Genomic DNA, 25474 nt, shown 5'->3' on the forward strand with positions numbered 1-25474 from the left:
GTCCCTCCACCTGCTCAGCCCTCCATCCAGTTGCCTCATCCCTTCCTCTACCCTGTTGATGGTCTACAGATACAGGTGAAGGTTTCAATGGACTAAATCAGAGGCTCTCAACCTTGTCCTCAAGTACCCCCAACAGGCCATGTTTTGGGAATTTCTCTTAGAAAAAATAGCTGTCCAAATTACCAAGCCATTGACTCCGATTTAACTACAAGCTGACCAGCTCCCCTGCGCGAATCGCACCCGCCGCACGACGTAGGAGCTGATGCACGTGCCCGTCGGCCGCAATGTCCACAGGCACCCGCAATCGCTCCTAAGACAGAACGGAGGTCTGTCAATGTAAACAGACAGATCTATGTTCTGTCAGGGGAGTAGAGAGTGATCGTCTGATCCTAGTAGTTAGGAACAGCGATCAGTCTTCTCCCCCAGTCAGTCCAACCCCCCCCCCCCCCCCCCCCCACAGTTAGAACACACACTGAGGTAACACATTTATCCCCTTGATCGCCCCCTAGTGTTAACCCCTTCCCTGCCAGTGACATTTATACAGTAATCAGTGGCTATTTTTAGCACTGATCGCTGTATAAATGTCAATGATCCCAATAAAGTGTCGAGTGTCCGATCTGTCCACCTCAATGTCGAAGTCCCGATAAAAATCGCAGACTGCCGCCATTGCTAGTAAAAAAAAAATAAAAATGCCATAAATCTATTCCCTATTTTGTAGACGCTATAACTTTTGCGCAAACCATTCAAAATACGCTTTTTTTTTTTACCAAAAACATGTAGAAGAATACATATCAGCCTAAACTGATAAAGAAACTGATCAAATACCACCAAAAGAAAGCTACATTTGTGGGAAAAATAGGACGCCAAATTTGTTTGGGTATAGCGTTGCAGGACCACGCAATTGTCAGTTAAAGCGATGCAGTGCTATATCGCAAAAAATGGCCTGGTCATTAAGGGGAAAAATCTTTCTGGTCCTTAAGTGGTTAAAGCACCTGTGCAAGATAAAGGAAAACCTGCAAACATGGCCTGTTGGGGGTACTTGAGGACAGGGTTGAGAACCACTGTACCAAATGACTCTGCACTTCTGCACTAGGAGTGCCGTATGTACTGTGTACTTGTACACTTTTTGATTGTAGTAGCATTAGCTACATACAGTAAGCAGCTCTGTGTTCCAGTAGAAGCATGGGCACCTTAACGCCTTCTGCTGGAATTAAATGCACTCGCATATCAAAGAGAGTTTCCTCATAGAAGTCAATGAAATCAAAGATAATTAGTTCCGCACTGACTGGCCACATGTGGTATTGCATGTAATAGTAGAGGTGGGGGAGAGCCTCGGAAATACTCAGAGACAGCTTGGCTGAACTCGGAAAGGCTCGGAAACACTTGGGAATGGAGTGTTTACGAACGGCTCCGAACATTTCCGAGTATCCCCGGCGCCCCCACACCCCTGGCCAAATGCAGTACTGCACCAACCATTAGCTTGAATTCTTCTCGTCTTGCGAGACAACACTCGCAAACTGAGTCAGAACTTAAAAAAAAGTTGCTCCTCTTTCAAAACACTCGTTAACCGCGTTACTCGTAAACCAAGGTTCCACTGTATAAGTTTCCCTTGCCCGGTAACAGAACGATGCAAGGTCTTGCAGCCCAGCCAGTCACTAGTTGGGACACAGTGTAGGGTGGAGCATCAAACTGCTTATTGAAAACTCAGAGAATTTATATACCACACATAATCAGATAAAAGCTTGATTATCGTATGCAAAGGAAACTGTATACAGATATATAATTAACACAACTAAGGAGAAACCAACATATACTACTGTATGTGGTAATCCACATCTAGCAACTAATAGTTGACAGTGATATAATTAACATGAGCTAATTAACTAGGCACATAAACCAGCCTAGGTGACCAGACCATTCGGCACCTACAACACTGAATACAAGTTACTGTACAATACACATTATTACAAGTATAAACACATAGATGAGAAGACAGGCAGAAACAATACGTGACCCAATTAACAATGGGAGAGACTCAAACTTGTGTATTCTGTCCAATAGAAAAAGAGTCATCAGAAGGCAACCAAGATTTCAGCAGCCTAATATAGTGGAATTTATCTTCATAGATCTCTTGAGGATTATGGTTGATAAATATTTCTGTCCCAAGTGAAGGAGCCTCCCCAACCCAGTTTGCAGGAGGGCCACCATATTTCCTCTGACCGTTAACCTGTACAAGATTAAGATTACCTCTTTCCACCCACTCCAAAAGGGAAGTTTATTGTCCTTATTCAGAGAAGTAATCCAAGCCTCACTTTCAGCGTCCATTACATGGTTGTCCATGAGAGAATGATCTGTTCTCTCCATGGGCCATAAACAGTGGGTAGGAGGCTTGCCCATAGTCCTCTCCAAAAGCCCCTGTCCTGGCTGTGTCTGTCACAGCTTGTAAACATGTGCTTCTAGGTGTATCAATTGCTTGGTCGTTAATTTCACTGGCCAGAATAATAATTTATGCTGGGCGTTAAAATGAATCAACGCTCGAGCGCCAAAAGTTCTTAGCGCTAATCTGTGTTTTGACACATTTGCACAAGGCAGGCGTTTTTTTTTCTGCCAAAAGGCTGCTACTCCTGGATGCACTGGCTTTTTTTTTTTTCTGCCTCTAAATGCCAATCTGTCATAGACACATAAGCCAACATGCAGGGGCGTTTAGTGGCAGAAAAAAAAAAATTCCAGATGCCTCTAACAGCAGCATTAAAACATCCAATGCCCATGAGGCCTTAAGAAAAATCTGCTGCAGGTTTGTGTCCTAAAAGTCCTATCCTAATGTCAAAATCATTACATAAGGATGTGGCACTTTTACCAGAGCCAAGCGATATACCAGTATAAAAACGTAATCATTAGTTCCAGCAGAACACAGCGCCATTTAATGTACATAGTTAATGCTACTTCGGTATATTACACGGCGGCCACATCATTCTCAGAAATAGTTTGTTAGGACCAGCTTGGCCCAACCTAACGATTTAGACTGATGTTAAAGCTGAAATTCTACCTTAAAGTGTTACTAAAAACTCAAAAACATTTTTTTTTATTAGAACAACAAACATGTTATAATTACCTGCTCTGTGCAGTGCTATTGCTCAGAGCGGACTCAATCCTCCTCTTCTGGGGTGCCTCCGCTGCAAACTTGGCTCCTCCTCTTCTTCTGCGGGACTACCATAGCCAGTCGTTGGCTATGGGGAGAGGTAGTTCCTGCAATCCCGAGCTGCGTGACTACAGAGCCGCGCTCCGTAGACTTACACAGCCAGACTTAGGCCCAGCCCCAACTTCCTCTGATTGACAGCAGCAAGAGCCAATGGCTCCTGCTGCTGCTGGAATGCAGTGTAAAGAGGAAGGGGAGAAAAGATGCCATCGTGCACAGCGCTGATCTCTTCTCTTCTCCCTCTCTTACTCTTCATACAGGGAAAGGGGGCACAGGGACACTGAAAACGTTTTTTACCTTAATGCAAGCAATGCATTAAGATAAAAAACGTTTTTAGGTTTAGTAACACTTTAATTTCAGTATGGCCATCACAGGCACAGGACGTGAGAGAAAATTTCCCCAATGAGTTAACAGTTAGGGCCCATTCACACTTGTGCGACTTGCTATGCGACTTCTCATGTCAGGTCACAGTGCATTGTTTGCAATGACACCTGTTTAGATCTGTGCGACTTAACGTTGCAACGATTTTGAAAAGGTGCCTGCACTACTTTTGAAGTAACTATGGTACAGGCAATATAAAGTCCGCTCAAAGTAGCACCAAAAGTGAATGCAGCCTTTTTCTCTTAGAATTCCTACAGTACCCATAGTTCCTTGTGTCTGAAACCAAAATAGTGGCTAAAGCTCCCTGCGCTTCAGTTTATTCACCATTTCAGTTTCTTTCCGGTCTATGGTTTGTAGACATCAACAGCACAGGAGATACAAGTAGGGAGAGCTTGCCACCTATCTGAATGGATCCGGAGTTGTAAAAAGCCTTTCTATATCTTCCTGTGAACTTTGTATTCATACAAACAGGAAACTCATAGGGGAGGGGGCTTCATGGTTCTCAGTCAAACATTAATAACTGTAACCTAGCTACAGAACACATCTAGGAAACCCTTACTGTAAAGCCAGGAAAGGCAGCCCGTTGATCGCAGGCTAACTGTCGACCGCGAGTAGGGGGGACAGGTAGACCGGGAACGTGTCTGCGCTGCTGACCCCCGCCTTCTCTCTCTGCCCTCAGCCTCCCTTGCCCCACCTTAAGTCCTTCTCTCCCCCCACCCCCTCTGCCTCCACCGTTGTAATCAGTGAACAGTGGGGAGCGAGAGCCAGCACAGCTCAGGACAGAGGGGAGGAGTGGACCAAGTTAAGTTTTCAAGTTAACCCGCAGGTGATTGGTTGCTAGGTCCTAAGCAACCAATCACCAGCCTATTAATATGAAAAGACACTCTACCAGCTCCCGCCCCCTGTCCAGAACTGTGCTGGCTCTCGCTCTCCTGTGTGCACAGGTAGGATGCTAAGGGAGGGAAGGGGGGGAAAGAGGACACTAATGGGGCCAATATGGTCTGTCCTCCCTTTTTTACTGTTTATATACTTAAAGAATTTCTTGGGATTTTTTTTTTTGCTCTCCTGCGCTGTGTCTTTTGTGTTCCATCTTAGCCGCCCTAATTTCACCCTTACATATCTTGTTGCATTCTTTGTAAAATCTGAATGCTGAGGATGATCCCTCAGCCTTGTATTTTTTGAAGTCCTTCTCCTTTGCTTTTATATGCATTTTTACATTGGAGGTAAGCCATCCAGGACTTTTGTTCGCTCTTTTAAAATTTATTTCCCAATGGGATGCATTGGCTAATGCCCTTATTTAATATGCTCTTAAAGCAAGCCCATCTCTCCTCCGTGTTCTTTGTTCCTAAGATTTTATCCCAATTCATGTCTTCTAACAAGGTTCGTAGTTTAGGGAAGTTAGCTCTTTTGAAATTCAGTGTCTTTGTATTCCCCTTATGTTTCCTATTTGTGCGATTTATACTGAAGCCAATTGACCTCTGACCGCTGTTTCCTAAATTGCCCCGTATTTTCACATCCGTGATCAGGAATGTATTGTTGGTAATCAGTAGATCCAGTAACGCTTTATATCTAGTTGGTACGTCTACCATCTGAACCATTAAATTGTCCTGCAAAACATTTAGGAACTGGCGAGCCTTAGACGAATGCGTGGTTCCCTCTGCCCAGTGATGTGTCCCAGAAGGCTCAATCTCTGTATTTGCGGACAATACTAAGCTAAGCAGTGCAATAACTTCTCCGCGGGATGTGAAAACCTTGCAAAAGGATCTGAACAAATTAATGGGGTGGGCGACTACATGGCAAATGAGGTTTAATGTAGAAAAATGTAAAATAATGCACTTGGGTGGTAAAAATATGAATGCAATCTATACACTGGGAGGAGAACCTCTGGGGGAATCTAGGATGGAAAAGGACCTGGGGGTCCTAGTAGATGATAGGTTTAGCAATGGCATGCAATGCCAAGCTGCTGCTACCAAAGCAAACAGAATATTGCCATGCATTAAAAAGGGCATCAACTCCAGAGATAAAACTATAATTCTCCTGCTCTACAAGACTCTGGTCCGGCCGCACCTACAGTATAATGTCCAGTTCTGGGCACAAGTCCTCAGGAAGGATGTACTGGAAATGGAGCGAGTACAAAGAAGCTAATAAAGGGTCTGGAGGATATTAGTTATGAGGAAAGGTTGTGAGCACTGAACTTATTCTCTCTGGAGAAGAGACGCTTGAGAGGGGATATGATTTCAAATTATAAATACCGTACTGGTGACCCTACAATAGGGATAAAACTTTTTCGCGGAAGGGAGCTTAACAAGACACGTGGCCACTCATTAAAATTAGAAGAAAAGAGGTTTAACCTTAAACTACGTAGAGGGTTCTTTAACGTAAGAGCGGCAAGGATGTGGAATTCTTCCACAGGTGGTGGTCTCAGCGGGGAGCATCAATAGTTTTAAAAAAACTATTAGATAAGCACCTGAACGACCGCAACATACAGGAATATACAATATAATACTGACATATAATCACACACATAGGTTGGACTTGATGGACTTGTGTCTTTTTTCAACCTCACCTACTATGTAACTGGACTGCAGGACCATTCATAAAGCGCACCACGCAAATGCACATTTGGAAGCCAGCTGTGAAGCGGCCAGGCTTCACTGTGAGTTTCTCTTACTTAAGATGCTGGCGTCTGCACCCGAAGCCCATTGAAAAATCAGCTTGGGTGAGGACAGCGCTTGATCCCTGGACAGCTAAGTGTCTTTATATTAAAAGTAACAGCTACAGTATTTCCCCACTGTACTATAAAGTGCTCTTGATGGTTCTGTGTCCCCGTCAGAGAAATTTGGGCTTTTTTTTTTTTTTTTTTACCTCCAAGCATTGGAGAACTGGAAAATGTTCGGTATCTGATGAGGAGCACAGGGTGGGAAATGAAAAAGGATAAAAACTGTATAATCAACATAACAAATTTCTAGCAGAGAGGTAAAATGGATGTATTGAATGGACTTCTCCCCTTACCGTCAGTCTATCACGTAGAAACCTCATATTGGGGACTCTGTAGTTGACCTGTGACAGCATATTCTTCAAATCCTTGACAGAGATCCTATAAAATAAAAGAAAACCAGAAAGAAAATTGTAGTCAGTTTTCACTGAAGTGATTTAGTATCCCATATTAAAAGGGCAGTGCCCTCAAAACTGAAATTTGTCAGTTATAGGTAAAGCCTTTGTGGGCTGTCAGCCACTGACTGGCATTCTATTATTGGAGGGTGGATTGATGATGCTTGAACCTTGCTATATGATTGACGACGATATAAATACAAAGCATTCACCTAATCTACCAATGATTTTTACTGTTGGGCATCCAAAATGACAGTATAGTACAGTATTGTAATAGCTCAAACCAGAGCTATTACAAGAGCTGACAGAGTAGTAGAGCTGCACGATTCTGGCCAAAATGACAATCACAATTTTTTTGCTTAGAATAAAAAGATCATGATTCTCGCGACGTAAAATCTTTTACATTATACAAAAAAAGAAATGGGCTAATTTTACTGGTTAGATTTTTTTTTTTTTCCCCCAAAAAAATTGCTTTGAAAGACCGCTGCGCAAATACAGTGTGACATAAAATATTGCAACAACCACCATTTTATTCTCTAGGGTGTCTACTAAAAAAATATATATGTTTGGGGGTTCTAAGTAATTTTCTAGCAAAAAAAATGATTTTAACTTGAAACCAACAAATGTTAGAAAAAGGTTTAGTGTTTAAGTGGTTAAACTTTTTTCACTTACACTGGAAGTCTATTCCATTGACAAATTGTTACAATGTTTATACTTAAGTTCAACTGATAAAGAATGTTTTGTTTCTTGGCAGACTGCCCATTTTTTTTCTTCCTTTCTTTTGAGGGCTGTGGCTTCAGAAGTGCAGAGAGAATTATTTGCATAGAAAGAATTGTGAAACACTTTAGTCAAGATCGCAATAACGATTCTTGACGCTTAATTGTGCAGCTCTACAGAGTAGGAGGGAATGTCGCCGCCAAGAAGGCATTAACCTGGTGCAAGACCATAATGGACAATTAGAGGAATATGGGGTGGTCCCCCGCAGTGGGGGATCCTGCCCGCAGCTGATTAAAACGGATGCCCAGCTGACTTTGAACCCCTGTGATAATGAATGGCCCCCATTGTCTTCATCCTCTTTTTCACTTACGGAGTTTGAAAGCAAATACAGCTACTGTTCAACTGTCTCTATTCAGAATATAACTGAAGGGGAGAATACAGCCAAGGAGGTCTTTGAACCCACACTAAGGGATGTTTATTTTTTGATACAACACTGTTCCTCCTCCCTTTCCCTGCTTACAGGCCAATACGGGAAGAGGTTGTTCATATTCGTATATATATATATATATATACATATATATATATATATATATATATATACATATACACATACACATATACACACACACACACACATACATATACACACACATACATACATACATATACACACACACACACACACACACACCTCCTCCATATAATACAGAAATAGTAAGCTTATTTCCTTTGCCAATATTGGTACGTGGAGATTTCAATAATGTAATTGATCTGAAGCGAGACAGATGCCCAGCTCCAAGGTCAATGACCTCTGAGCATCTTTCCCCTCTTGGAAGATCATGTTGGGAATTAGGGCTCTATGACATGTGGAGAAGGTTACATCCTGAAGCACGTGCCTATACATGCTATTCTAAAACACACAATTCACCATCAAGAATGGATTTCCTTCTGTGTTCAGGATCTCGTAACATGCATAGTAGATGTTAGTTTAGAACCTCGAGGAATTTCAGATCACTCCCCTCTGATAGTCACCTTAACATCAGGTGTGCAATATGCCATGGAGGTTGAACCCCTGTTGGCTTGAACTATTTCCCAAAGAGGAAGTTATTGCTGCTCGCATTATGGACTTTTGGTCTCTTAATTTAGGCTCTGCTCCCATACGGGTTTGTATGGGATGCTCTCAATGCCTACCTTCGGGGACTGTTGATCCAAAAAATTAGTGTCATTAAAACTGCTTCCCATAGAGAGCTCAAACTTGCAAAGGCCGATACCTCTGCAGCGGAAGCCTTATATATCCTAGGATCCCTCTCCTGATGCCCAACAGGAATGACTTTCATCTCAAAAAAGGCTGAATGAACTGTTGGAATCCAAGGCGAGGAATAAGCTCTTCTTTCAGAAGAGACTCAGCTGGGCAGAGGGAGAGGCGAATAGTAGACTGTTGGCTCAGATAGTAAGGTCTCAATGCAACCCCACACATGTCTCGGCTTTAACGAATGGAGAAGGAGAGGTTATTAACTAGACTAGCCCTATTATCTACCTTTAAGCTCTACTACCAGGATCTATATACTTCTAGGGCAGACTATACATTAGCTGAGTTAACTATTTATCTGGCTACTATTACTCTCCCGGCCCTTTCAATGGGAAGAAAGGGAGACCCTTAACACCCCACTTACTCTATTGAAGTGATGGCAAACTTTGGCACCCCAGATGTTTTGAAACTACATTTCCCATGATGCTCAACTACACTGCAAAGTGCATGAGCATCATGGGAAATGTAGTCCCAAAACATCTGGGGTACCATGGTTCGCAATCACTGCTCTATTGGAATTGGAGAGTGTGGTGGCTAGTTTTTCTAATTCCAAAGCTCCAGGGACAGATGGTCTCCCTATAGAGATCTATAAAAAAATATAATGGAGGAGATGCTTCCTGCCCTTCTTGATACATTAAATGAGGCTTTCCATTTAAGTCGGCTTCCAGACAGTATGGGCCAATCTGTTATAATAGTTATATCTAAAAAAGATAAAAACCTGTTACACCCTGAATCCTATAGACCAATTTTCTTATTGTCTACAGATGTTAAAAATTCTTGCCAAAGTGCTCGCTACCAGATTAAACAAGGTTAAAAACATATTATTCACTCAGATCAGGTATGATTTATTCCCAATATGTCAACAGCAGTTAATATTAGACGTGCATATTTAAATATGCAGGTTCTGGTCCCGGATCATCCAAATCGTGGCTTTTTGGCACTGGATGACATAAAGGCCTTCGATAGTGTTGAATGGCCTTATCTATGGGTTGTTCTGGAAAAATTTGAGCTTGGTTCTAATCTCTGCCAATGGGTATGGTTGTTGTATGCAGCTCCTATGGCATCAACTAGGGTTAATGGCCTCCAATCTTCTAGTTTCAGACTTTGCTGGGGCACTAGGCAGGGGTGCCCATTGTCCCCCCTGCTCTTTGCCCTAGCTATAGAGCCCTTGGCTTGTCTTATGCGGGCTTCATATGATGCTACCAGTCTGATTAGGGGAGACATGGAGGAAAAGGTATCATCATATGCAGACAATCTCCGCTCATCTTTACTGGCAATAATGAAATATCTTGAGGAGTTTGTTAGGTTTTCCGGGTTAGGTATAAATTGGGAGAAGTCCACGTTGATGCCTTTAGATCTCCCCCAGGACCCACTACCATCCTCACTTTCTCAGCTCAGGGTTGTGTCTTCTAGTAAATATTTGGGTATAGTTATTTCTTATTCCCCTCAGTCATATATTGTAGACAAAATACTTTCACGACCCGCCAGATTCCAAGACCAAAGTAAAATCTGGACTAAACTCCCTCTCTCATTAATAGGTCGTATTAATCTAATTAAGATGATATGGATGCCTCAGCTTCTGTATTTCTTACATAATGCTCCGAGCTTGATACATTTACGGATTTTTACTAAGATTAATAGTATATTTAGTCGTTTAATATGGCAGAATAAACCCCCCCCCCCCCCCCCTCCGTATTTAATTGGAGACACTTCAACATCCCAAAAATGTGGGTGGATTGGCAGTTCCTAACCCATGGATATATTTCTTTGCATCACAACTACAGCATTTTGCTGGATGGGAGCTTGAACAGCTCCCTCTTCCTGCTCGACGATTTTTCAATATTTAAGGGTTGGTCACCACTATATGTTCTAGTCGGGGGTATTTCGTGTACGGATATACCCACTTGTAAAAGTTAATGTGTAAAATATGGGATACAGTAAAAAAAAAAAAGATGGGTATTTCATACCCTACTAGATATACTCCATATGGGAAAATTAAAGACTCCCCCAACTTTCAGTTCTTAGAGGCTTTCAGGGGTGGGAAACATCAGAAATAACAATGTAAGTTAGCTGTATGAGAATGGCTTACTTAAGTCCTTTGAAGAGTTGAGGGGAGAGTTCCCTTTACAATTGAATTGGTTTTATCAACTCCTTCAATTGAGACATGCTCTGCGTGCTCAGTTTTTTCGTCTGCTGAAATGCACTTTCCCCCTACCTTTATTCGACAAGATCGTACAAGCAAGGTTAACAAAAGGTCTTACCTCTGTTGCATATAGGGTGCTGTTAGATAGATTTCTGTTGAGCTTTCCCATTCGCTCTAGGGCCGGATGGGAACCGGATCTTGGTCCCATCCCAGAAGAGGTATGGGAAGATGCTCTCCGATCTCTGCCTCGAGTATCCCTTTCTCCATCACACAGACGGACCCAGATCTTTATCCTTCATAGGGTTTATAGAAACACTCAATTTTTGCACACCATTGGCCTGAGATCTGAGCTAGCCTGTGCTAGATGTGGTAACACAGGTACGGTAATACATCTTCTCTGGCGGTGTCCTAAACTCGAGAGATATTGGGCGGAGGCGATGGGTACATTAAATCGGCTACTGGATATGAATATCTCGGCTGAACCACTTATGTGCCTATTGGGACACTATGATATCTCTACTTATACTTTTTCTATAGGCAACACTATTAGGCGAGCACTTTGTTGCCCGCAGACAGATTGCCCTTAGGTGGACCTCTCCCCATTTGCCGACTGTATCTGACTGGATTTCAGACCTTAATAGGGATTATGATATTTGAAAAACATACATATTTTTTTAAGCAACGCAATGAATAAGTTTTTTCTTTTTTTTTTTTTTTTTCTTATACTCCAAGAAATACAGTGGGGGAGGGTTTCTCGCTTTTTTTTTTTTTTTTTGTAGTGTTTGGTCTATGTGATTTTGTTAGGATAATTTGTTTGTATTGTTTTAATGTTTTGCATATAAAAAGCAAAAAAATTATCCATGCTAATAATCAAGACTAGCAAGTGTAGGTTAAAGACTGATACGTGTAGGTTTCATGTAGATAATAAATGTGGTTGCAGTACCAATATTAATGCTTAGAACAATATCATACCCTAAATCAACTCAAGCTATAGTATAGTAAAGTCTCTTGAAAAAATAAATAAATTTAAAAAAAGTACCCCCCCTGCAGGTTTAAATCATACTATACTAATATGCACTGCATACTAACACATTATGAAAGACTTAACTGCAAACAGAGCCCTCCAGTGTGGCCACGGCTCCCCCTAGTCACTGGCGCTTCCATTTTCACCCAGTCTTCCTTCCAGGTTCTAGATCTTCGGCTGCTTGAATGGCCTGGATTGCAGTGATGTCACATCTGCACATGGGCTATATGTCCGCGGCACACAGAGCGGGGATGGATCACACAGCACATTACCACTGACAGGCAGGGGGGACATTTATGACAGAAGAGAACTCTAGGGTCACTCCTGTTATAAAAACTATGCCTGTCAGCGTTTTGTTCATCTTTATTTATTTTATTTATTTCAGGTACTTATATAGCGCTGTCAATTTACGCAGCGCTTTACATATACATTGTACATTCACATCAGTCCCTACCCTCAAGGAGCTTACAATCTGAGGTCCCTAACTCTCATTCATACATACTAGGGACAATTTAGACAGGATCCAATTAACCTACCAGCATGTCTTTGGAGTGTGGGAGGAAACCGGAGTACCCGGAGGAAACCCACACAGGCACAGGGAGAACATGCAAACTCCAGGCAGGTAGTGTCATGGTTGGGATTCAAACCAGTGACCCTTCTTACTGCTAGGTGAGAGTGCTACCCACTACACCACTGTGCCGCCCGGTGCTCATAAATCAGAATCGTATCAACACGAAAATAAATAAGTTCCATAAACAGTGTGGCATTAAATGAAAATTAGTCTATACATGAAAAAAAAATCCAAAAATCCTTCAACTGATAATATTTCACTATAATGAAGAAACCTCTTGGGTAGGCCCTGAGGATGTTCATTCAGACAAAATGCGTAGGGTAAAACTTTACGCACAGAAGTCACACGCTGCTATCTCTGGATCAGTTCAGCAGTGCACAAGTGTGTGTCTTTGAGCTGGCTTTTTATTTTACTTTATGTGAAATTTATTTTTATTAAACCATACTGCACTAAGAGTCTGCCCCCCAGTCTTGTACGCGAGTAGTGGAGCATATTACCCCTAGATGGGTGGGATCAAATTTTTGGAGAGAGTGCAGATGATTTCTATCCTAGAATTGGAGCGCCTGCTTTCATTGGAGTTCCTGATGTGAAAAGGCTTTTGAACTCTATTATTAGAGGCCTAATTTGTGGTGGGTGCATTATGTGCACAGTCAGTGGTGGGCAACACACTGCAAGATTATTTTTTAACAAGAATGGTTTCCTTACGTGAAAGATTGTTATCAGCTGAAGGATTCCGGGTTTTTTTTTTTTTTTACATTTATTGTGTCACACTGTACATGGAGCCATTTATTTTCACTTTGATACATTTCTGATTTATAAGCAGTTAAAATTGATTTATCCTGAGTTCACACTAGTGCACGCAGAACAACGCATGTGATTCGCACAGGGCTTTGACAGACGGTGAAGAGGTAATGGGGTTGATTCACTAAAACTGGAGAGTGCAAAATCTGGTACAGCTGTGCATGACAGCCATTCAGCTTCTAACTTCAGCTTATTCAATTAAGTTTTGACAATAAAGTTGCCTCGAAGTTGCCTCGCAAAGTCATGCAGACTTTCAGGTTGCTGTAGTGTGAACAAAGCACTAAGCCCCCATTCACATCGGGCCGATTTGACATGTCAAATCGCATGCCGAATCGGAGCCTACTCTCGGCAACTCCACCGATTTCCAAAATTAGTTCCTGCACTAACTTTTGGCGACTTTGGGGGCGATTTCAATAGACGTCTGTGCATGAGCCCGCTTAGAGGTCATTCAAATCGCCCTCGAACTCGCAATGAAATGCAGGTTTGAAATTGTGCATGTTCCAATGTGAACTAGGACTAAAACCTGGAAGCGGATTGGTTTCTATGCAGAGCTGCCCCAGATTTTGCACTCTCCAGTTTTAGTAAATCAACCCTAATAGGTCGCCTCTTCACTGCCTGTTTTAACCTTCAAAATGCCTACCCAACACACTGCAATCACATGCATGACACACTTGCATTCATTGCATCTGGTTTAATTTTTGCCAACTGTGTAGAGTCCTGAGCAGCTACATTTGTGTGTTTAGATGGGAAGTCGTGGTCAGTAAAAATCATTGCTCAACCATGTGAACAAGTTCAATCAGTTTCAGATATTTCCACCCACCTCTTCATGTACCAGCACCTCTTATACATTCTTTATAAAACAAAATTAAATAAAAACAACAAGGAGAGGGGGAAACGGTTATAATGGCTACAGAACATGTGCAGACCTGGGGACTCAAGTGAAGAGATTTCAACAATCCCGTCCTTGAGTCCCAGTTCACACTTGTCCGATGCAGGAACCAGCATGATTTCTGTGTGGGTTCTCGTATCGCATCTCACTTGTAGGCAGTTGACACTGCTCTCTGCGAACCACTGCAAGTGTCAATGTAAAGTTAATGACACCCCCAAACCGGTTTGCAGATTGCAGTGCGAACTGTGAAAATCAGATAGGAATCAGATCGCATGGGTGTGAACACCCATGTGATCCGATTCCACTGCGGACCAAAAAAAGGGTCCTGCACCATTTTAGGTGTGAATGCGATGCGATTTCAGCCACACAGTTTGTATGGCTGAATTTGCATTGCACAGACATCGCACTGGTGTGAACCCAGCCTTAAAGAAATAATTAGGTGGTTTAACTCTCCAGCATCTATCAAAATGAAATCTAAGTGATCTGGCCATTTAAAGCACTGAAAAACACAAAGAATTCCAATATGTTGTAAACACCTCCCGACCCCTGGAATTCTATTAATGGTTTATGCTCAGGAAGTGAGTGACAATAGACAGAGGACAAACAGAATCAGCTAAAGGCCAGCATGACTATAACATTACTAACAATAAGAGCAAGCTTGCTGACGTAAATAAATATTAGACTGCGTAGACATGAACCAAATCCCAGTCCAACAAAGGTGTGAGCCGAGTAGGTCAATGGCCAGCAGAGAGCCGCAAGGGCAATCGACAGCCTGCTAAAGAATGATCATTTCCCATATTTACATTGACAGGGAATAATGGAATAAACATTATGGTCATAGGGATTCAGCAACCTCATCCTCGGTAAGTACAAGCATGAATTTAAACAAGGACCATATAAAAATGCGTGACCAGCTACACTACACTGATGGTAGCCAAAAAGAGCGGTGTGCGATTTGGAATAAACTACACAATACTATTAGGGGGGCAGTCCATCATGGTGACAGTGTTAAAGAACAGCTAACAGGGTGCCAGGCTTAGGGTACAGTAAAAAAAAAAAAAAAAAAAAAAAAAAATCAGCAATCCAGATGGCTAGATCAGAAGCTGCAGTACAGACAAGGACCCGCCGGAAGGGTGGATGACAGGCAGGTCCCGGGATTCAGTTTTTTTTTGTTGTGATTAGCCATGATTGGGCAAAGCTAATCACATGGTACAGATGGGCTGTGATTGGCCCTGTCTGTACCATGTGATCACATTGACCAATCACAGCTAGCAACAGAATTTTACACAATGGATGGCATGAAAGGAAGCCAACCATTGTTTACAATTGTCATGTGACCGGCAGTGATCAGTCATCGGCTGTATCCGGTGGACACAGTTTCTGACAGATCACTTTTTGAAAGGATATCATACGACATCCAGTCAGGATCTTAAAGGCACGGCCCAGCTGTCATTTTGCTATAGGCCGGGCGGGAAGGTGTTCAGGTACAACGCCAGCATAATTTAGTGGTGGAAAAACCCAAAAGGACAAAATTTAACAGTGAAGCTAGGGAAATAAAAAGAACCAGCATAGGTGGATATATATATATATATATATATATATATATATATATATATATATATATATTATACACACACACACACACACACACACACACACACACACACACACACACACATACATACATACATACATACACACATATACACACACATACATACTATATATATTATATATACACACACAAGTTTTTTTTTTTTTACATATGTCCCGCTATGCTGGTTCTTGTTATTTTCCTAGCTTTGGCATTGTTAAATTGCAGTGTTACGGACTGTTATTTATACTTGCTTGTTTTTTGTTTTTCCCGCTACATTATGCCAAGATTATCCTTTAAAGAGCCATGAGTTTCCAGACAGTCAGCTTGATAAAGGGGGCAGAGCCCAAGAAACGCGTAGCGACCTGTCCACTTGCATGACGTATACTTTTCCTCCTGTCAGTGGCCGAGTCATCGCCAGGGAACTCTGCAGTAACACACCATGACATCCTAGACAATCCTAGAATGAACAGCTGGACCATGGCAGTCTCTAGTGTAGGATGGGAGTCTTGGTGACAAAGGATCCCTTTAACCTCTAACTCAGCGTTTTTCAACCTTTTTAAGGTCAAGGCACCCTTTAAAATTATACACACTCTTGGAGCACTCCATTCTAACTTGTTAAAAAAAAAAAAAAAAAAAAAAGTAAAAAAAGTTTACATAACCCAGCAACATCCACACGCCCAATGTTCGAGGTAATTTATTCTTCCAAAGCAAAGCACCGACTCGTATTCTAATGTTTCTCTTCTCCCTCACTCAGCGAATATGACCCCAGTGCTGATGGAGAGGGGCAGAGAAAAGGTAAACAAGGATGTTGTACAGGCGACCAACGGCTGGCTGGAAGGTTTTAAGGGTGCACAATGAAAACCTGTGGCTTTGTGTAAATAAAAAGGCAGACTTGATCCACACACTGGCTTGTATACCACTTTGAAGCAATGTTTAAGCATTTTGCCAAGCTATTCCTGAAGAAACCTGAAGGCACCCTGGTTGAAAAAAGCTGCTCTAACTGCCAAGGCTACAGTGCCTTGCAAAAGTATTCAACCCCTTGGGTTTTTACCTATTTTGTTACATTACAGCCTTTAGTTCAATGTTTTTTTTAATCTGAATTATATGTGATGGATCAGAACACAAGAGTCTAAGTTGGTGAAGTAAAATTAGAAAAATATATACCGTATTTATCGGCGTATAACACGCACATTCATTTTAAGAGGGAAGTTTCAGGAAAAAAACCCTACATTTTAAATAAGAAACTTTGAAGCAAAATAAGAGTCAGTGCCCATCTGCAGCCTGACCATTGCCATCAATGCAGCCTGATCAATGCCCATCTGCAGCCTCACCAGTGCCATCAATGCAGCAGCCTCACCGTTGCCATCAATGCAGCAGCCTCACCGTTGCCATCAATGCAGCAGCCTCACCGTTGCCATCAATGCAGCAGCCTCACCGTTGCCATCAATGCAGCAGCCTCACCGTTGCCATCAATGCAGCAGCCTCACCGTTGCCATCAATGCAGCAGCCTCACCGTTGCCATCAATGCAGCAGCCTCACCGTTGCCATCAATGCAGCAGCCTCACCGTTGCCTTCAATGCAGCAGCCTCACCATTGCCATCAGTGCAGCCTGATCGAACAGAACAGTGGTCCAATGGCGGCCCAGGAGACGGGGCTTCCTTTTACAGAGCCCGCCAAGTAAACAGGAGATTCTCACTGAATGTAATCTGACGGCGCTCATCCCGCCCCCCTCCCTGTCCCCTCCGAGGCAGCTAAATTTGAAGTATTGGCGTATAACACGCACACTCTATTTGCACCTGATTTTTATGGTGAAAAAGTGAGTGTTATACGCCAATAAATACAGTACATAAAACATGAATAAAAAAGCGCAAACCATCCGATTTGAAGGAGCTGGAGCAGTTTTTCAAAGGAGGAATGGGCAAAAATCCCAGTGGTAAGATGTGGCAAGCTCATACAGACTTATCCAAAGCGACTTGAAGCTGTGATAGCTGCAAAAGGTGGCTCTACAAAGCATTGACTTTAGAGGGGTGAATAGTTTTGCACATTGACCTTTTCTGTTATTTTGTCCTATTTGCTTCACAATAAAAAACAAAACAAAACAAAAAAAAAACATCTTCAAAGTTGTGGGCATGTTCTGTAAATTAAATGATGCAAATCCTCAAACAATCCATGTTAATTCCAGGTTGTGAGGCAACAAAACATGAAAAATGCCAAGAGGGCGAATACTTTTGCAAGGCACTGTATATGCTGTACACCATGGCTGTGCCTGTGCTAGGTAAGCAATGATAAATGGTCAACATTATGGAATTGCAAGGGTGAAAACAAGCTCATGGCTGCCCTAGAAGCCCTAACCTAGGTTTTAACATTGATCCATGTCTTCTCTGTTAGTAGAGGTGATCAGTACAGCTAAACAGCCACAAAATCACTTCTACAAAATTAAAGTCTAGGCAGCCTCCTTTGTAGACCCACCTGCTGGTAAAATCAGGTCCTGTTTACTAGAGTGCCATTATCTAAACCTCAAAAATGTAATATATTTTGTACATAGTATTACAGGCTAAAGCCCAGTAGACAGGTGCCGAAAATCGTCTGGTTCAGCATGAACGCATGAACGCATGTACGTACCGCTGTCTGTTCAACAGAAGACGGTCTAACAACTGGTTTCTGTGGAATGATCTTGCTGGAAAACCAGCATTCAATCAGCACTTGCAGACAATTGGGAGTCCTGCTGTCAGAATAAAATAGCTCAGCCTGAGAGATCCCTGCATCACACATGGTTGGTTGAAGGAAAACAAAATACCTGTGTCTACCCAACTTAAGATTTATTAGAAGGCAGGGAAGATTAGCCACTATGATGACTCCACTTATCAGGTTGACAGCTGCTTAGATAAGATATCAGCCACCCAGGCAGCACATGGTTTTCAATTAGTCCAAACAGATTGGGAGCAATAAAAGTCAAACATGGTAAAGTACAATCCAAGTATTGACAAATTTTCGTAAATGTGACGTATATACAATTTCAAAACTATATATAGAAACAGTTAAAAAAAAAATGATTACCACACGCTGATAACATTATTTGCACCAAGCTGATCTCACATTTATATAGTGCCTTGAAAAAGTATTCATACTCCTTGTATACTCATGTTACAACCAAAAACATAAATGCATATTATTGGGATTTCATGTGATAGACCAACACAAAGTGGCACATAATTGTGAAATGGAAGGAATAGGATCAGTGGTTTTCCAAATGTTTTCCAAATAAATATCTGAAAAGTGTGGCATGTATTTGTATTTAGCAAACAACCCTCTCCCCCCAAGAGTCAATACTTTGTAGAACCACCTTTTGCAGCAATTACAGTTGCAAGTCGTCTTTGGGGATGTCTCTACCAGCTTTGTCATCTAGAGAGTGAAATTATTGCCCATTCTTCTTTGCAAAATAGCTCAAGCTCTGTCAGATTGGCTGGCGAGCAACTGAACAGCAATTTTCAAGTCTTGCCACAGATTCTCAATTGGATTTAGGTCTGGACTTTGACTGGACCATTCTAACACATGAATATGCTTTGATCTAAACCATTCCATTGTAGCTCTGGCTGTATGTTAAGAGCCCTTGCACACTGGGGCGGGGGGCGGCGTCGGCGGTAAAACGCCGCTATTATTAGCGGCGTTTTACCGTCGGTATGCGGCCGCTAGCGGGGCGGTTTTACCCCCCGCTAGCGGCCGAGAAAGGGTTAAATACCACCGCAAAGCGCCTCTGCAGAGGCGCATTGCCGACGGTATAGCCGCGCCGTCCCATTGATTTCAATGGGCAGGAGCGGTAAAGGAGCGGTATACACACCGCTCCTTCACCGCTCCGAAGATGCTGCTGGCAGGACTTTTTTTACCGTCCTGCCAGCGCATCGCTCCAGTGTGCAAGCCCTCGCGGCTTTCACACTGGGATGACAGCAGCGGCACTTTCGGGGCGGTTTGCAGGTGCTATTATTAGCGCAATAGCGCCTGCAAACCGCCCCAGTGTGCAAGGGCTCTTAGGGTTGTTGTCCTGCTGGAAGGTAAACCTCCACCCCAGTCTCAAGTCTTCTGCAGACTCTAATACAGTGGCTCTCAACTCCTGTCCTCAGGACCTACTAACAGGCCAGATTTTAAGTATTACCTTTGAGAGATGCAGACAAGAATACTGCAATCACTGAGCAGAAAATTATATCACCTGTGATGCATTTCATTTATCTTTATCTTGTAAACCTGGCCTGTTAGTGGGTCCTGAGGACAGGAGTTGAGAACCACTGCTCTAACAGGTTTTCTTCTAAGATTCCCCTGTATTTGGCTCCATCCATCTTCCCATCAACTCTGACCAGCTTCCCTGTCCCAGCTGAAGAAAAGCATCCCCACAACATGATGCTTCCACCATCATGTTTCACAGTGGGGATGGTATGTTCAGGGTTATGAACAGTGTTAGTTTTCCACCACACGTATTGCATTTAGGCAAAAAAGTTTAAATTTTGGTCTCATCTGACCAGAGCACCTTCTTCCACATGTATCTTGTGTCCCCCACGTGGCTTCTCGCAGACTGAAAACAGGACTTCTTATGGATTTTCTTCAACAATGGCTTTCTTCTTGCCACTCTTCCATAAAGGCCAGATTTGTGGAGTGCACAACTAATAGTTGTCCTGTGGACAGATTCTCCCACCTAAGGCTGGGCTCACACTGATGTTGGATGCGGCTCAAAGCAGGGGTCCGGTGCGTCCCTGTTCTCTGCTTAACAAACGAATCAGGGCCGAATTTTTGCCTGAATTCTGCCCTGGAACAGAGCCAAAGACGCACATGACTCCTGTGCAAGTTCCTCCGTAGCCGCCACAGAGATGTGTGAACCGGCTCCATATGGAGCTGGTCAAAATCTCTGGATTTTTGGAGATCCATGCGAATTGTATACTGGGAAAGCCGCATCCAATTTGCATTAGCGTGAACCCAGCCTGAGCTGTGGATCTCTGCTTCTCCTCCAGAGTTACCATGGGCCTCTTGGATGCTTCTCTGATTAATGCTCTCCTTGCCCCGGCCTGTCAGTTTAGGCGGGCGGCTATGTCTTGGTAGGTTTGCAGTTGTGCCATACTCTTTCCATTTTTGGATGATGGATTGAACAGTGTTCCGTGAGATGTTCAAAGATTGGAATATTTCTTTATAACCTACTATAACCCTGTTTAAACTTCTCCGCAACTTTATCCCAGACCTGTCTGGTGTGTTCCTTGGCCTTCATGATGCTGTTTGTTCACTAAGGAGCTCTAACAAACCTCTGACGGCTTCACAGAACAGCTGTATTTATACTGAGATTAAATTAAACACGGGTGGACTCTATTTACTAATGAGGTGACTTCTGAAGGCAATTGGTTCCACTAGATTTTAGTTAGGGGTATCAGAGTAAAGGGGGCTGAATACAAATGCACACCACACTTTTCAGATATTTGTAAAAAAATTTGGAAAACCATTTATCATTTTCCTTCCACTTCACAATTGTGTGCCACTTTGTGTTGGTCTATCACATAAAAGCCCAATAAAAAACATTTACGTTCATGGTTGGAACATGAAAAAAATATGGAAAGTTTCAAGGGGTAGGAAAAATTTTTCAAGGCACTGTATTAAAAAAAAAAAAAAAAGTTAAATGGAAAGACTAGTCATTCTTTTAAATACATGAAAAGAGTTACCCAAGTTGACCAATTTTTCAAATAATTCCCAATCTGTTACTTACTTGTCTTCTCGATTTCTGTCTAATGAGTAAAATTGTTTCCTGAGCCACCTGTATCAGAAAGAAAAAAAAAAAAACAGTATTATTATTGCTGTACTACTACTACTTCTAAAGATACGATGAGCCCTACTATGTAAAAACTGTCAAAAGGTAGAACAGGGCACAAATTGTCCTTTGAGCCATTTTTTTTTCTGCAAAACATAAAAGCTGGACTGGCTGATCTGAGCAAGTGGTGTGTTCCTTAGCTATAGTATTAGGATGGGCTCACATATATGCAAATTGGATGTGGGTTTCCCAAAATCCAATTCACAGGGCAGGAGTGTGTTCCCGGCTCTCAATGTAGCCAGTTCACACAGGTCCGTGGTGGCCGCGGTCTGCAATGCAGAAGGGTCCTGTGCATCTTTGGGTCTGGTTCAGGCTCCAATTCAGGCAAAATTTTGGACCTGAACCGGTGAAACAGGGACACACAGGACCACATGCTGTGCACCACAGCAGCTGCAACATATGTGAACCGGGGCCTTACAAGAAAACCTGTGTTGATATATAGCGATATTCTAGTTGCCTGGATGTCTCTAGGTTCAATATTCTCTAAAGCTGGCAATTAATGGTTAGAATCACAGAGAGGGTTAAAGCAGGGAGCGGCCAAGATTTAAACCATGTATGGGCTAGCAATAAGGCCCCTTTCACACTGGGGGCGGTGGTGGTAAAACAGCTTTATTTTTTAGGCGCTGTTTCACCGCGGTATTTGGCCGCTAGCAGTGCGGTTTTAACCCCCCGTTGGCGGCCCGAAAAAGGGTTAAAACCCCTCGTATAGCGCGGCTATAGCCGCGGTATTACCGCGGTATAGCCGCGCTATCCCATTGATTTCAATGGGCAGGAGTAGTGAATACACTGCTCCTTCACCGCTCCAAAGATGCGGCTTGCAGGAGATTTTTTTCTTCTCCTGCCAGCGCACCGCTTCAGTGTGAAAGCCCTCGGGCTTTCACACTGAACAAACAGCGGTGGCTGTTTAGGGGCGGTTTGCAGGCGCTATTTTTAGCGCAATAACGCCTGCAAACCGCCCCAGTGTGAAAGGGGCCTAATTGCTGTGTTCTCTCCCGGCCGGGATGGCTCCCCCCACTGGGGAGAACACAATAGCTTTGCGAGAGAGATTTCCCCCCCCATCAACACTGACTGTGTTGCAGGAAAGAAAAATCGCACCATCTATGGCCGGCTTTAATCTGAAGATAAAGCATGAAGGCCAGATGTTACAAATTCCAATACACCACAGATCCAGCACATCTCCCCACAAAGAAGAAGAAGAGGAGGGACACCTTTAGGAGTGACGTATATATGCAAAGGACACCCCCCACACCACCACCACCACCACATCCCCAGTTATGTGGACCGGAAAGTCCTACCACCCAAGAATTTTTCATTATTTTTTTTTTTCCCCCACCAATACTTTTTTCCTTATACTATTATTTCAAAATAACAAAATGTTTCTAATTTCTTCACCAATTTAGGCCAATATGTGTTCTGCTACATAATTTTGGTAAAAATAAAAAAAAAAAATCCCAATAAGTGTATATTGATTGGCGCAAACGTTTTAGCGTCTACAAATTGTGGGATATATTTATGGAATTTTTTATTTTATATTTTTTGTGTGATGCAGTGCAACTTTGAGGCCCACAGACTTCAAAGGAAATGTATCAAAAACGCATGCACGTGTTTTTTAATCGCATTTTTGGCATGTTTTTTAATGCGTTTCCAAATGCATTGCAGATGTTTATTTTCTTATCTTTTCCTGTACTGGGGTCCGGTGCGTTCTTGATGCCATTGCAGTGCATTTTGGCATGTTTTTGATGCATTTTACCACGTTCCAGTACAGTGCAGGAAAATGCAGCATATTCTACTTTTTTATTTCTGGAACTGGAAAGCCCTGGAACTGACCGCACTGGTGTGAACTATGCCATTGGAAACCATATAACCTACTTTCAATGCGTTTTTGTTGCAGAGAAAAAAAAAAAAAAAAAACGCATTGGACTGCATGTGGTGTGAACTGACCCTCAAAGTGCTTAAGCTCGAAGGATCAGCCTGACAGCCAGATGCCCAACATTTTCAGAAGGAGAGGTCAGCAATGGCAATTTAACATTTTTCTTCCAATGGGTTTCCCTTTTAAGAATGTACCCACACTGCTTTCTGTAAATCCAGACAAAATTGAAATAAATCCATTGCTTTAGTTAATCACAAAGTTAAATTTTTCTTTTTGCCACAGGTTTGTGGCCAAGCAGACAACCAAGCAGTCCATGCCAAAAAGAGAGAGTTCATCCAGAATCTGCAGTTTCTGAATACAAGGTCCTTCTCTACTGCTACCATCGTTGTTACCCTCAACATCTCATGGTCTCCTAATTAGACTTTCCCCCTTCTAGGTCTCTCCAACTTTTTTTTACTCCTGAATAGTTATTGGGAATTATGGGGAGCTAGCACCTAAGAGAATCGGCCGTCCAGGCACAAGCCAAGGAGTCATAAAGGCAGCCCTGGTTTTCTAATACAAATTTCTCTTTTAAGACATCAACAACAAATCTGTATTGTGTAGTATTGGGAGATAATAAACGTTTTGTCTGAAGTGAACAATGTACAAGTCTGTCCTGTAAATTGTGTATAAGGATTTTGAACTACGTGTGCTCTTAGTTTGGTGCAAGTTCAAAGGAGAACTTCACTTTACTCAAGCACCTTCACATAGACTGATTCTGTTGGTTGCAAGGTTCACACGGTCACATGACTATTATTAAAATGAAGCTAAACTCCACACAATCTACTAAATAACACATGTATGGGAGATATTTTTGTTGGTGACCTAATTTTTCTCTTCTGCAGATAAGATAGTGCTTAACCCCTCCCACCGATAAAGCACATATGTGGCCCCACTAGACTGGGCTTTTTTCTGGGGCCGCATATACACATACTTACCTTTGTGCTGGGAGTGCGCCGCACAGCCTGCTCCCCAGTCTCAGCAAGAGCCTCCAGAACTCCCTACTCCAGATCACAATAATTGCTGGTGGTAGCCTCTGATTGGCTACCACAAGTGATCAGTAACTGTGAAGCCCGCCCCTGTGTTTCTCGCTCTGAATGGAGAGAGAAAGATACAATGTATCTTTCTCTCTTTCCTTGCAGAGAGGGGAGAAAAAGAAAAAGTGTTAAAAAAAAAAAAGAAGAAAAAAGAAAACAATACCTAAATCAAGGTTTGATCTAGGTTAGTGCCAAGGTCAAGTAAGGGTCAGTATATTTTTGGGCAGGATTTTTTTTTTTAAATTAGCATCAGTGTGTGTTTTAGGTAGAACAAAAAAAAAGTGCACTATTGATTCTGGGCTGTACTATGGATACAAACAACAACATACACATATGTGATATCACTGCAAACGTCAGGAGCGGTGGTAACAGCGGTGGCTGTTTAGGGGGCGGTTTGCAGGCGCTATTTTTTAGCGACAATAAACGCCTGCAAACCGCCCCAGTGTGAAAGGGGCCTAATTGCTGTGTGTTCTCCCGGCCGGGATGGCTCCCCCCACTGGGAGAACACAATAGCTTGCGAGAGAGATTCCCCCCCCCCCCCCCCCCCATCAACACTGACTGTGTTGCAGGAAAGAAAAATCGCACCATCTATGGCCGGCTTTAATCTGAAGATAAAGCATGATTATATATATATTTTTTTTTTTTTTAATCAAATTGAAAATAAACAACAGGAGATACACATAACCATTTACTACCAAATGAAGGCCCAATTTGTCCTAAAAAAAAAAACAAACAAGGTATAATCCACATGGATGCACAAAGTAGTCATGATATGTACGGTTTTTACTAACACATGTCAAAGTTGCAAAATTGTGCTTAGGCAGTTAGATTTGTTTTACCCCTTAGGCGCAATGGGGTTAATCATTTCCCTTCCCACAGTCTTTGATAGGACAACGAAGGAGGCAGCAGATGACTAATTTGATCATCCCACCCATTGCTCACTCTTCTTT

The 25474-nt window shown here is 42.5% G+C and overlaps 1 protein-coding gene across 1 annotated transcript in view; it reads right to left on the reverse strand.

The window, feature by feature from the left end:
• PLCG1 (phospholipase C gamma 1) overlaps positions 1-25474 on the reverse strand; it is a gene marked incomplete in the record, with an annotated part of 173941 nt that overhangs the window by 92766 nt on the left and 55701 nt on the right. Inside the window, 2 exon segments of the mRNA XM_073606385.1 lie at positions 6590-6674; positions 21477-21524. Coding sequence (XP_073462486.1) covers positions 6590-6674; positions 21477-21524 — 133 coding nt within the window.

Source organism: Aquarana catesbeiana, linkage group LG12 (assembly GCF_042186555.1).
Source record: "Aquarana catesbeiana isolate 2022-GZ linkage group LG12, ASM4218655v1, whole genome shotgun sequence".
Taxonomy (NCBI): domain Eukaryota; kingdom Metazoa; phylum Chordata; class Amphibia; order Anura; family Ranidae; genus Aquarana; species Aquarana catesbeiana.